Source organism: Chanos chanos, chromosome 7, assembly GCF_902362185.1.
Source record: "Chanos chanos chromosome 7, fChaCha1.1, whole genome shotgun sequence".
NCBI lineage: Eukaryota > Metazoa > Chordata > Actinopteri > Gonorynchiformes > Chanidae > Chanos > Chanos chanos.
Window position 1 is genome coordinate 37775490 of NC_044501.1, and position 14937 is coordinate 37790426.

Below are 14937 nucleotides of genomic sequence, written 5' to 3' on the forward strand. Positions count from 1 at the left end.
TTTTACAAGTTTAATTAAGAGAAAACACAACATCTTTCATTATCATTCTTGTTGATCTGTCCAAAACCATTGCTATGCTGATGACAGCACTTTCTTTCCTTACCTCTCTCTTCCGCCAAGTTAACTGAGGAGATCTCTGTCTGTCTGTCTGATATGTCCACATAGGTGTCCAACTGTCACCTTAAACACGACCTGGACAGAACTGCGTTCACCTGCTTTCCCATTAAACCCACTCTACTGCAGAACCTCTCCATACAGACAAACAGCTCCTCCCACAACACCAAGAACCTCAGATTTGTTCCTGACAAACTTTTTTGGATAAATCACTGCTACAACAAAAACTTGCTGTTTTCTCCCCAACATCGGGAAGATCTGGCCATTACTGATTAATCTGCATCACCCAGCTTCTGAGACAGACACTAATGATCTATAGATTAGACTTCTCCATGTAATAGGAGGTGCTATAACTCTTCTGTAAAGTCACTGCATGGCTTATGAGTGATGTGCCAAAATTCACCCCCACTTTTTACCCTCCCCCTTGTTCACCATTCCTTCAGCAATCCACTAAAAAACTAAACCAATCATTATATTCCTCTCCTTAAATTAATACTTTTCAACCACATATTTATTTCATATTGGCTTCATTGTGACCTGTCAGTTTTAAAAAGTCCGGTACTCTACGAACAATCACCTGCAGTTGAATGTAAGAAAGACAAAATAACTGTTAGTTAACACTGCCAGACACACAGCACAGCCCACAACCCCAGTGGAGTTCAGTCCTATTTCTCAGAGACACAGTCCACATTCTATGTTTAGGATTCTGTATGTTTCCCCCTTTCCTGTTAACAGACTCTCTGACAACTCCTAACGTCCAATCAGTTTTCCCAGTGACCTGCACCTCATAGTAAAATTTTCCTGTGGAAAACTTCTCCTTTCCCAGGACACTGTACCAACAATTAAATCTTTTTGGGTTGTCAGGGAGATTCTGTCTTGTATCTCTATATTTGTTTTCTTTTGTTATTTTTTTCTACTTTACTTTTGCTTTGAATGACATATAGAGGCAGGTTCAAGTGACAAGTGACCAAAAAAACCAAAAATAAATAAATAAATAAATTGCTTGCACACCCAGTAGTCGGAAATTTGCACTCTCAACACAGATACACAGAGCACAGTCTCAAAATAAGTTTCATTTTCATGTTTTTTTCATAAGTTAGGACAAAATCTGTGAATCTTTCTCTTGAGGAGTCCACCAACACTGCAGTCCTTTATTTGTCGGTGTTTGGCTAAAATTATTTACAAACCTCCTGAACCTCATTAGTCACTGCATGTATGACTGCATTCAAAACAACATGGGGCAACGAGTGCTTTCACAGTTTAAATATTTTCATAGTGTGAAAGAAGAGGGGAAAATTCAAACAACAGAGCTGAAAATCTTTACACTTTGTCAGAAAAACAAATGTTCAGATCATAAACGTGTAAGAATACTGTTGCTGTGTAGGATTCAGAGCCTTGATGCATCATATGTCTTCATGTAGTTAATCTGTGGAACTGATCTACAGAGTACAGCTCATCCTGATTACTCATGAGCCCAGCTACCATCAAGACCTGATCCAAAACTGTCAACATTGAAGCCCGAATACCCCAACCACAAGGTCAGAGGGTCAGGTGTGTGGTACTGCACAGTACTGCAAGAGTGTTACATGATTTTCCACTGTTTCACATATTTTACTATTTTTATAACAAACAAAATCAAAGTAAATACAGGATGGTAATAACATCTTTTATTGATGATAATGACATTTTATATATATGGAAATTTGTAAATTGTATATGTTGTGGGATGGGTTTTGAGATTAGTGTGTTTGTGTTTGCAGGTGAACGTCTTTTTGGATCATTTTCGACCTTTCACAACAGCTCCTCCTTCTTCTGCACAGGGGTGTCATGCCAGTGTCTTTGCCATTCACTAAACCTTTTTATTTTCTATCCAGCAGATTATATATTGAGGGTTCTCAGGTAAAGATGGTTTTTGAATGTGTTAAGCCTGGCTGGTGTAATATAAATTCATTAATTAATAAAGCTGAAAAATCAACAGTACAGATGACATTCAGTCATTAGTATGAACTGTATTCACGAATGAATGTTGGTTCACTGTGGTTTTCTCAGTGGTCTTGCTTGTCATTACCTTCACCAACACCTAGGGGGAGTGTCAGTGTGATGAGCTCTCGGAGAGTTCTGTCCTATTTACAAACCCATAGCAAACTCTGAACCTCCTCACATGCTTAAAACACCTTCCCTCCTCATATCTCTTTTCCTCCTCTTTTCTCTTCTATCCCTAACCCTGTCTGTTTTTGTTTCTTCTTCAGAACAAGTCCTGGAAAGAAGGGAATATGTGAGCTACCTTACTATTGTTTGATGATGATATGTATTTTGATGTGATGTGTATTTTTATACTATGATGGTTATTACTTCAGTATAAGTCAGTATATGTTACAGACACAGGTGCACTGGCATAAACAGATATCTGATCTTTGTGTCTGGCTCTGATTGGCGGGACTGCCCAGCAGGTGGGGCCATTCAGTTAATAATGTGCAAATGTGAAGTTTGATTTGAGAGACTAAATTATTCAAATAAAGTTGCTTTTCTCACTTTGAACTGAGAAGGTGAATAAACCAAGACAAGAGAGTGATGGAAAAACACCACTGTTCAGCTCTGTCAGTCTGTAATTCATCAACTCAAATATTTGTTTTCAGATTTACTACTGGTACAAATGAATCCATTTAAACGATGAGCTGTTCAATGAGTTGTCCATCTTTATTAATTAAAATAATGTTGAAGGAAGAACAGATTTCTTAAAAGTATTGCAGCATTTAGACAGTCACATGTTACAGATATTTTAGAAATATTCCCATTTTGACTTTTTATTTTTTTGAACAAATAACAAGAACTTTTATTCAAATTATACAACAATAAAGAATATGTTAGATAACATGGATCATACTGATGGGAGAAAAAAGGGGGAAAAGGAAGATGACATCTTCTCATTGGAGCTAAGCAAGGATATCACACTGATAAATTCAGTTAATAAATATTCTCATTTTACATGACGTAATAAATACGAGTATTGATTGACAATCAGTAAAGGGAGCAAGAATGAACAGAGCAAAGGGAGGGAAAGAGAAAAAAAAAAGCATGTGTTGTATATACACTGCGGTAAACTAGTGGAAAGGGGGAACAGAAGAACAGAAAATAGAGTGTCATGCCCCTGTTCTCTCTCTCCCCTTCTTCTACTGCTCATTTTGAGTTAGATACTCGGTTCATTCACTTCCTTGTTTTCCTTGTTTCATTCAGTTAGTTATTCAAACATTGTTCACACCTGTTTTCGTTCATCTAACCTGGTTTTGTGTTTGAATAAATGTTGCTGGTTTTCATTAGTTTGGTTTGTGAAGTCTTTGTCTTCTCTAACACTGTCTGATGTGACGGTGCCCTTGTGTGCCTCAATCAGTTTAAGAGTTACTTGAGTCCTGCATCGCTCTTGTATTTGTATTCCTGTGCCTTAGTATCCCTGCCCTTTGTTCAACAAAAGCTGCTCACTTGCACATGAATCCAGACTCCGCTCCAGTTCGTGACAGCCAGCACTCAGGGCAGTGAAACAACCATCTGACCTTAATTCCCTACTGGCTCAAATGAACTGACCAAATACATGTGCTCATGATGAAACTTTAAACATTGACATGCAAATCATGACACAGCTCCCACTGTATTGGCTGTAACAAACAATGTGATCTCTATTGCTTTGTGACTGCTATCCCAGGTTTCCTGTAATTCTCTCTGACCGGTCAGTGAGACCACAGATAACCCTCCTTTACCAGACAAATGAATTTACTACAGCCAACATCTAACACTATCCACAAACTCCAACACCATCAAGCAACGTGTTTTAGATACACAACCAGTACACACTTGATTATTCATAATTAGGAGCACCAATGTCTTAATTTCTCATATTTCGGTGTGGGCATGACAAGAGACTGAGAGTTTTGTTGTTGTTTATTGCAAATGCATTACCAATCTCAATTGGTCAATTCTGTTCTCATTTAAAGGATTATCTGTACACTTATTTTCATTCTGTGCTCAGCTGAATTCTCATTTTAGGCAGGATTGGAGGCGATGCTCAATTTACGCTATGTTCTTGAAGACACAGATACGCTGATTTATTTCCTGAGAATTTACTTCTTAGAATTTCTGACAACACTTTTCCAATACTTTTGAACCATTTAACAATGATTTGAAAAAATCCATTTCCTGATTACAGTATTTTAGATGTCCTGCTACGTGTAATTTAAAGAGCTTAGTAAAGCAATTTGGTTTGATTGACAGGAGTGATGATCAGTGGAGCTGCATTTTTGCCTCCTTCATGATAATAGAGACTGAAGTATGGATAGATTTTCCCTGTGAAAGACTGATCAGTGAAAGAGTAAATAAAAGATCTGGCTTTCACATCATAAAAGCAGACCAGACCATCCTCATAATCCACAAACACCCCCACTGTCTGGGGCTTCTGTTTTAGAGAGAGGGGGACATCGGGATCATCTCGAGCCTTATACTCATTCCCATTCCACAGACTAACAATCCAGTATCCATTCTTGGGGTTCCGTGAATGATACTTCTTTTTGTCAATGGACTCACTGACCACTCCTAAACTCCAGTCAGTTTTCCCACTGACCTGCACCTCGTAGTAAAATCTCCTTGAGGAGAATCCCTCCGCTCCCAGGACAGCATGAATCCTGTCATCAAACCTCTCTGGGTTGTCAGGGAGATTCTGTCGTACGTCTCCACATCTCACTTGTTTCCCATCATCAGACAGGATGAGGTAGGGATTTGCTGTATCAGGATTCAGAGTCACATCCACTGTGGAAAATACAGAAAATAATGATTTGCATTGTGTGTATTTATACTTACCTACTAGAGATTACAATTCTATCTCAGTTAAGGTGATATCCATATACACATTTATTTATTTATAAAAACCCAGTTTGTATTGTTAACCCCGTGTGGTTTGTAATGACAAGCAGACTAGTAAACTAATGCTTGTAGGTTTGAGTCCCGAACATGATGGTTCGTTGTTGATATGTGTGTGAGTTACAATTTAGCATTTAGCAGACGCTTTTAACCAAAGCGACTTACAATCAGTGCATCGGTTAGATGAGTTAGACAGTGAACCCCATGGTTGCTCCAGAGGTGTGTGTGACATAGAAAGTAATAATCATAAAGTGCTTTGGTAAAGTTAAGTATTACTTTCTGTGTCATAGAAAGTAATAATCATACAGTCTGTCAGCTGTAGAACTGAAACTGCACCATTAGACATGTTTAAGTGATAAGCCTTTATGTCATCTGTGGAAAATGTAGACAATACTGATTGTATAGTATGGTCTGAACACTAAAGTGTTATCACTTCATATCGGAGGTGGCAAAAGTAAAAGTAAAGGTACTCCTGCTAACAAAAGTACTCTGACTTAAACTGACAGCCGATTTTGTAAAATGTAGGTGAGTGACAATTTTACTCTTACTTCAGTGTTTTTCAGGAGGGATATTTTTAACGCTGCCTATATTATTTTTTTTCTTTAAGCAAAAGTACTTCTACTTTTACTTTTGCCACCAAAAACATTAAAGGCCCAATTACTATCTGTGAACTGTTGTTAACATAACACCTCACCCTAACACTCACAAGGTCACACGACCATAGTTCTCAAAAAAAGAGAGAGAGAGAGAGAGAGAGAGAGAGAGAGAGAGAGAGAGAGAGAGAGAGAGACTCACCTGTATATTTTCTTCGTGTCCTACTAAACTCTGAAAACAGAAAATCAACATTCATCCATCCATCGGGGCGCCCCAAATGAGAGAAGAAAAGAAAATTGAAATGTTTTAACTTTCACTATTTTTTTATTAATATTTTTTCTCTAGGTCATGACAAGTTGACAGTTTAGATCATAGGGTACCACAAAGACTCGCGCTCTAGAATCTTTTATGACAAAAATTTTAACTCTCATCATTGACGCGGTCAGTGGACCGCAGCCGTAATGAATAAGGAGCCTAGCCTCTCTTGTCCGTGTGATCGGTCTAGAACTGGCCGTAACTTCAAGAATATGTCTATAATACAACATGTGCCTATTCTAAATGACAAAACAAAGACAACTGACAACAAAGACACATTTTCGTTTGTTTTATACCGGTATGTACTGTATACTTTTTACCACTGTTTTGACATCAGTATATCACGTCAAATAGACCAAAGTCCTTTGGTGCCCAAAGAAGAAAAAAATGAAAAGGAGGAAAAACGGGGAAAAAAGAGAAGTAATGTGATGCAAGAATAGTTTATCTATTGCATAGTACTGTATATCCTCGGAGCAGAGTGTTACTAGCTTTCTTTGGACGATAGTAATGGTTGCTAATTTATTAAATAGCTAGAGTTAACGTCAGTCACTCCCACCTTAATTTATTAGGGAAAGTTGGACAGACTATTCAAGTGTTTGGATAATAACCTTCAGCATAATTTTGAGAAATACACCTTTTCTTTTAAGTGTGCTCCACGAACCATCCACTGTCCTCAAGAAATCAGACATACGTTTTTATTGACGTCTTAGTCTAGTTCGGCAGCGTTAGCCCTGCTTGTAATAGTCAAGTAAAATGCTTTTCCTTTTCCATCCCCTTTTGTAATAAATAGTTGTAAGCATTTGCATTTTCATTACTGATTAGTCTTATATGTATAACAAACAGCATGCATCAGAGAAGTGCTCATTGAATACATATTTTGTGCTTGAATGCTAAGTGTAATTACTCTTGCTCTTTGTATTTAGAATGTGATAAGCTATAATGTTATTTAGCAGTTTCTGTGTGAGCGTGCGAGTGAGAGTAAGAGTGAGAGAGAGAGAATGAATGAGATAGCTGAATAGCTGCAATGAAGTAACTGTGTTGACGAAAACAGCATAAACACATCCCCCTTTTTTATTGTTTTACTTCCACCTGAGCCACACAATCCAGATCACACCCTCTCTGAAGTTTCATAAAGGTCACATGAAATGCATATGCATCCTTATCTTGAAATTACATGAAATAACACAGCATGCAAAGCTGCTTAATGTGTCTATATTTACAGTCAAACTATTTCAAAGAAAATTAATTAGAAAAAGGCATAGACATATCAGTTAATGGCTGATGTATTGACAGAGATATGTTCAGTGAGTAATGATTCTTAGATTCTTAGACTGAGGTATGGGTGACATGACCAGCCGCCAAGGGGTACCCGCACAAAAAAAAAATACGAATTGCAACATTTGCACAATTGGTTTTCTATCACTCATTTGCACGTCAAGTCAATGATATCATGTCACCGTGTGGGTCAATTAATCTTATCGGAGTGAGCACCCTGATTCTAGTTTGTGAGCTAGGCATGCTACTGCCTGGGAAGGTCTCCCACTCTGAAGTACAAGATGGGGAGGAACACAATGATTGGTAGTGGAAGTGGCTGTGATGCAAGGGGCACCAGCTAAAATCTTGCCTAGGGCACCAAATTGGTCAGGGCCAGCTCTGGTTCATACTATCCGAAATTTTGACTTAAAGAGATTGATCCATCCCATTTGTAATACATGTAATCAATCTGATGGCTGTACTTGATCATGTTCATAAATATTCAAACATATCTTATTATACACATGCAGGACAAACATTCATATAATATGTACCTTGATCTTGAGCAGGCCCTGAGCAGTTTTAAGAATGATATCATTTGAATCCTGCAGTTTTACAACCAAATTTCTGTTTCCAAAAAGCCACTGACAATGCCAGATGATAAACAAATGTCTTGGAAATGATGCCCCCTCTCTCTCTCTCTCTCTCTCTCTCTCTCTCTCTCTCTCTCTCTTCCTCTGTTTTTGTCTCTTTCATATGTAAAAAGTATTTTGTTAGTGTCACATCACAGCAGAACCTTCACATCTGTATTCACAGATATTGTTGTACTGATAATACTCAGTTCCCTTCCATCCTCTCTCTCCCACATCACTGACAGGATTGATGTAAAATGTAAATCTTTGTGATCACACACATTGTGAACGGTGAGATTGTCCTCTGCACTTAACTCATCCAACACATTAGTAGAGAACACACACAGACACAGGAGCAGTGGGCAGCAGTCCTTGCACCTGGGGAGCAAGAAGATTAAGTACCTTGCTCAAGGGCACACAGCCATGGATGTTAGCCCTGGGAATTGAACCAGCAACCCACCAATCATGAGCCAGGTTCTCTAACCTTTAGACCACAGCTGCCGGAATTATAACGCTTACTTGTTTAGCAGAGGCTTTTATCCAAAGCAACTTCCAAGTCAGACACCCAACATGGGTGCTTGAACCAACAACCCTGACTTTTAGAGCTCCATATTCTATTAACTGAGCTAGCCAGGCCCAAAGGAACTGATCCCGACGAGGATGGGATTCAAACCCACGCGTGCAGAGCACAATGGATTAGCAGTCCATCCTTAACCACTCGCCCACCTCTACACCTGTCTGTGAGGCATACCAACATGGATACATGACCGTTGCCTTAACTGTGCGCTGGACAAGAAAGAGTGGTTCTTTATGACTAGCTGAAGTTTTCTAGGCAAACAACTAGCCAGAACATACCTCTTATACCTCTTTCCTAAAACATTCTTTGACTGGACATTTACATAACATGGGTTTGATTTGAATATGATGTCTGAACACCTGGCACCAGTAATGGAAATTCCAGTCATTCACCAATGACTCTCCAATAGAGTTCCAGACCAAGTTACCACATACAGTAGGAGGTGCTATAGCTTTTCTGTAGTAGAGTTAAGTGGTACATTTTTTCCTCTACTCTACAAAATTCTCACGACACATTCACTCACCATTCCTACAGTAATCCACTTAACAGATAAAACAACTGATACACTCATCTCCACAAACTAACACTCTGATCAGATATTTAGCTACCAAGTACTTCAGTTTACTGAATGGACAACAGGAACCAGCTTTTTTTAATGAATAAACAATATATTATATTCTTTTGAGTATATTCAGTATGAACTGAAGCATCATTTTAGGATATCAGATCATGTATCAAGAAATCCCAAATAAGACAAGATGCAGACTCACCTTCTTGTATCTGCTCAGTATGTTCTGTAAATACACAATGAGAGCAATAACTATGTTATTAACATTACACATGGAACTGTCTGTCCTATGTACAACACATTCCTAAATCTATTCTTTCATTAAATGCATTAACCAGTCTTTTCCTCCTGTTTTTGTTAAAAATGCTCTTTTAAAATCCTCTTCCTCCCAATAAATCATCCAGAATGCCAGAATATGAAAAAAAAATTTTCATGTATCTTGTATGTATCTAAAAATTACCTTTCATTCGGCGATAACAGAAAAAAAATCCAATGAATCCAATGATGATGACTAAAACTGCGACTGATATGCAAATAACAGCAGTTATCCAGGAATGAAAAATGCTCTCTGAAACAGAGATCAAATGTAAAAAAAAATGTTATTCATAAAAGAGAGAAAGAAAAATAAATAATTAATAAATACAGCTGCAGTGTCAGAATGGAAATCAAGTCCACTCAAGTCTGTGTTATATTTGAATATTGAGGCACTAACTTGATATAACAATCTCTGCCTCCTTCATATGGTCTCTCAGTATTACTCTGCAGTAGAACCTGTTGGTGTTACTGTCCTGTACAGTGACACGTTTTTTAACATGGAATCTTTCTGGGTCACTGAGTGTCTCCGTATCTTCAGCAGGAAGAAGGTCTCCATCATTGTCCAGCCACACAACTTCAGGTTCAGGCCACCAGTCATTTGATTCACACAGTAGAATGGCCCCTTTACCAATACTGTAGCCCTCCATAGAGATAACTGGCTGGGTTCCCACAACTATTAAGGGCAGAGTATTTCAGAGCCATTGTTAGTTAAGGATGTAAAACAAACAAAAACTATAATTACTTAGTTGGGAATGAAATGAACATGAATCTATAGCTATAAAGACAAAAGACTCCAGAGACATTTTTAATAAAGACTGCAAAAAATAATGAAGACATAAATCTAATGAGTATGCATGAAATAAGCAATGACTGTCACCTTCAACATCGACTTGGACAGTAATATCATCATGCCAGTTTTCTGACTGGATTAAACATTTGTATTCTCCCTCATCAGAGACTTTCACTTTGAATAGTTTTAATGAAGTGTTGCCTTTCTGCAGTTCCTCTTTAAACAGTGATGTCCTCCCTCTGTAAGACTGAATTTGATCTTCATTCCTGTCAACACCATCTTTGTATAAATGCACCAGTGAGTCTGATGTATGGAGTTTAAACCACTCCACTGTCATGTCCACAGCACTGATGCTGGGTTTGAGAGAACAGGGCAGAATCAGATCTTCACCAGCTTCAACAACAAGAGGACCATCTGGACCAACAACGTGAAACTGATCTGGAATGAGAGTACACTTTTCAAAAATGAAAATTTAAGTCACCGATACAGTATCAAATGTGATTGAACACACTACTGTCACACTAGTTTGGGAGAAATTAGCTGAAATACCATGGAACACAGGACAAAGACATGCTAAATACCCACATATTGAGATATAGGCGGTAACGGGGAACATGCAGTGGCAAATCTGACTACACTGTGACTAGGGAACAATGCAGACAGGTCTGTACCTTGTCACCCAGTGCAGTGAAATCAAACTGATCGCAGAAAAACAGTTTTGAAAAATAGGAAACGTTTTCCCAGAGATCTCACAATCGAACAGTACAGAGAGCTTGTCATACCATAAAGGAGAAAACAAACAGACACTCAGTACAGGTGGCAAAATGCATACTGTCCTATCATAGACTGTGCGTGGATGTTTGTTTTGGAAAGGTTAGTATTTGTTCTTTCCTTGTGAATTTTGTACTGAAAATGTTTTCACACTCTTTATATGCCAACTGTTCATTTCACTATACTGATCATCACACAGTCATGCTATTTGAGTTGAAATAAATTAAAGAGAGATAGAGAGAGAGGGAGATGTATTAATGTCTCAGCGAAGGTTTTCTTACCTGATCTGGACAATGGGGCAAAATGAAGGAACAAGAGAATCACATAGTAGACAGACTTCATTCCTCGATATGTCCCATTCATCTCCCAGTTAAAAAAGGTATTCATTGCTGTGGATAAAATGAAAAAGCCAACACTTCTGAGGTCATTAATTCACAGCAATCATCTTTAGAGACGTGCACTGGGGAGATTTCCTCATAAAAGTTTTAACTTCTCTCTCTCTCCTGCTATAGTTAAACCCGTCCAACCTGCTACTAGTCAGATGGGATAGTCAAACATGTGCAAACATGCACACAGTGGCACCCACTAAAGTACTGTGATGAGATGATGTGTCCTCGGTTCAGTCATGTCTGAATTGACTGTCTATCCTCTAGCTAAGGAAAAACTTCAGAAGAAAGCTAGTCTGGATCTCCTGCCATCCAGGGACAAGCCCACAGAATGATTATGGACAAAAACATGTTTAACCACAACCTCTGTAAAATAACGAACAAAAGGGAGTGGTTGTCAGAGTTCAAGTATTCCCAAACTGTGAAGGAAGATGAAATGGGACTACAATGGTGCAGCCTGAGAGTTACACTGGCTGTTTTCCCAGATCAGGATCAAGATGATATTTGCATTTTCAGTTTTACTGTGTTTGTTTAACATGTTGAAAGAAGTAATGTGGTATCAATCAAATACGTGATTAATGAACCTTTCATTTAGACTTTTTTTTAATTATGTTTTCAGTGTGTTTTTGTATGCTCCATTTAAAGAATGCATCTTAATTTAGCTGTACGACAGTGCTATGACATTAAAGGCTATATGGGCCTACCACTGCTGTATTATACACCATGCAACACCTAACAAGTTTTTGTGGTTATCAATATATAACCTAAATATTACATATAGGCTAACTGATAGAAAGTTACAGCGAGGAAGGGGGGAAGGCTTCTGTACCCAGTCCCACCCACACCACTGACTGTTATGAGCATTTGAAAGACCAAGCCATCAGCTAACGACTGTGGTCACGCGGATGCCTGATAACCTCCATCCTGAGCCATTATTCACAGGATGACTTATTAACACAATCATTAGTCCTACAACTCTCCTCTCCTCTACACATCCTGACTGAGGTGCAACTTTACAGAACCTAGTTCTGACCCGAGGAGCTCATATGTTACTCATATGCACTGAAATCCCATGGAAAATTCATTTAATTACAAGTTCATTTGTTCTGACTTCAGAGAAAGTTGTTTTAAAGAAATTAAGAGGGAGCAAAGAGGAGGAGGAGACACTAAAGAACAGCCATTATTTCTCCTGCAACCTCAGTTCCTCACCTATGTTTTAATGTGTACCGTGACAACCTGTCACCTGGAGGATCAGCACTGTACTGAATTTTTCGGTGCATGGAGAACAGCGTCCAGTGAAAACACTAAGGAGGCATGGCTGGCTGCGACTTGACAAATAGCTCCTGCAGTTTATGGAAACCCATCAGCTGCAGCATAGAGGCAAGAGTGTGTGGAAAAGAAAGGAGGAGAGTGTGCTGAAACAGTTATAGATTGATATCTCTGCCCACTTCCCCAGACTGTACTGAGTTGCTGTTGGAGAGAACTGCTACCAGTTAAGTGGACCAGAGGAGGGAGAGTTGGAAGGCCAGCTCTGGGTGCAGGGTCTCTTTCTGGTTCCCCAGCCTGTTGCTGAGCAGCCACTATAAGCGCCTGCTACCAGCTGTAGCTGTTTCCATCTGCCACAGGAAGCGACCGCTGTTAGATGCCAGTTAGGCAGGAGACCCTGGTTCATATCCTGGCCCAAGTGTCTTAAAGCTGAGACTTAAAGCCAAGTGTCTTAAAGCTGAGACTTAAAGCCAAGTGTCTTAAAGCTGAGACTTAAAGCCAAGTGTCTTAAAGCTGAGATTTAAAGCCAAGTGTCTTAAAGCTGAGACTTAAAGCCAAGTGTCTTAAAGCTGAGACTTAAAGCCAAGTGTCTTAAAGCTGAGACTTAAAGCCAAGTGTCTTAAAGACTGCGTCGTCTTCTTGTGTCCACACCATCTTTGTACAAATGCACCAGTGAGTCTGATGTATGGAGTCTAAACCACTCCACCGTCATGTCCACAGCACTGATGTTGGGTTTGAGAGAACGGGGCAGAATCACATCTTCACCAGCTCCAACAACCAGAGGACCATCTGGACCAACAACCTGAAACTGATCTGGAATCATAAAGAGAGTGTTCATAAATACATGTGTCATATAAAATCATAAGTGAGGCAGTTGTCCTCACTTCTGACCTTATTAAAGAACAGTATGATGCTTTAGCACTCTCTCTCTCTCTCTCTCTCTCTCTCTCTCCATCTCACACACACACACTCACACACACACACACACACACACACACACACACACACACACACACACTCACACACACACACATACACACACACACTCACACAAACACACATACACACACACACACACACACACACACACACACACACACACACACTCACACTCACACACACACACACACACACACACTCACACATACACACATACACACACACACACACACACACACACACACACACACACACCCACACACACACACACTCACACATACACACACACACACACACACACACATACACACACACACACACACACACACACACACACACACACACACATCTACAAACATAGAGGCATGAAAAAGTACATTAAAGCCTGCATCCAGAGTTTTAAGAAGTGACAGCATAGATACTATTTCAGAGAGACGTGAGAGGTGCCCTCAGCCAGTCCTGTCCAGTCCAGACCTTTCTAGAATCTACCCTGGACACTCTGTCAGCCACACTTCCTGGCCCTTGGTGCATAGCCCAAAATCTGTGCTGGTGATACTGGAGCCTAAAACAGACTTTGTGTCTTTTTCTCAAAGGCAATGCTAGCTCCTTTCTATCCACTCAGCATTTAGGGGTCTTTACTTCCCCTATATAGATGTCTAACAATCTGTTCAAAGCCTGGAATCCATAAGTTGGTAGTAAGACATCGTGTTACTCAGACATGTACAATGTATATAGTGATACACAATGCTTTTAGATGGTGCCACAATTTTGTTGTTTTGACTCTGTGCGTCCTTTCTTGTGACTGGTGTATCAGACGGTTAATCGCTGGGCAGTAAATGGTCATTCTGTCAGCACCTGCACTTGGACTGTCACTCTGTGGCCCCCTGCTGGTCACTCTGTGTTTTTGTTTTACCATGTGCTTTTGTTTGTTTTGGTTTCCTGTCACTCCGACCCCGCCCCTCACTTGTGTTTCTACTTCCTGTCTTTGTCCGTTTCCCGCCTTCTGAGTTCACCTGTTTCTCATTTTTGTTTGGATTACTCTGTCTATTTATTCCTTCCTCTGCTTGTCTCTGGTTTGTCAGATTGTCCCAGTATCTTGACTGAGTCTGTCTAGACTGAAAGCCTGTTTTTGTTTTCCTGCCAGTTGCCTGTTAGAATACTACCTGTTCTGAAATTGTCATTTTGCCTGCCTTTTAGTTAGTCTGCCTGAGTTTTGTTCTACAGCCATTTTGTGTGCTGTTTTTGTGTTCCTGTTTTTTCCCTGGAGAGTCTGAAGACTTTTTGTGTTGAGAGATCTTTTCTTTATTAAAACATCGAACTGAAACTGCTTTTGGGTCCGATTCTCCGTTCCGAACCCTGACAGAACAATCTGACCATCATGGACCCAGCGGAATTTCAGCAATTAAAGAGTGTGCTTGATGTGCATGGAGCAATGCTGGGAAGACACCAGACACAGCTCAACACTGTCTCCAAGACAGTGGAGGAGATTGCTGCCCGTGTGACGGACCTGA

General features: G+C 39.6%; 1 protein-coding gene across 1 annotated transcript in view; it reads left to right on the forward strand.

Moving 5' to 3' along the window:
- The window catches only part of LOC115816331 (deleted in malignant brain tumors 1 protein-like), a 51393-nt gene that overhangs the window by 17045 nt on the left and 19411 nt on the right, over positions 1-14937 (forward strand). The window contains exon 9 of the mRNA XM_030779287.1: positions 14181-14196. Coding sequence (XP_030635147.1) covers positions 14181-14196 — 16 coding nt within the window. The remainder of the gene's footprint in view (positions 1-14180; positions 14197-14937) is intronic.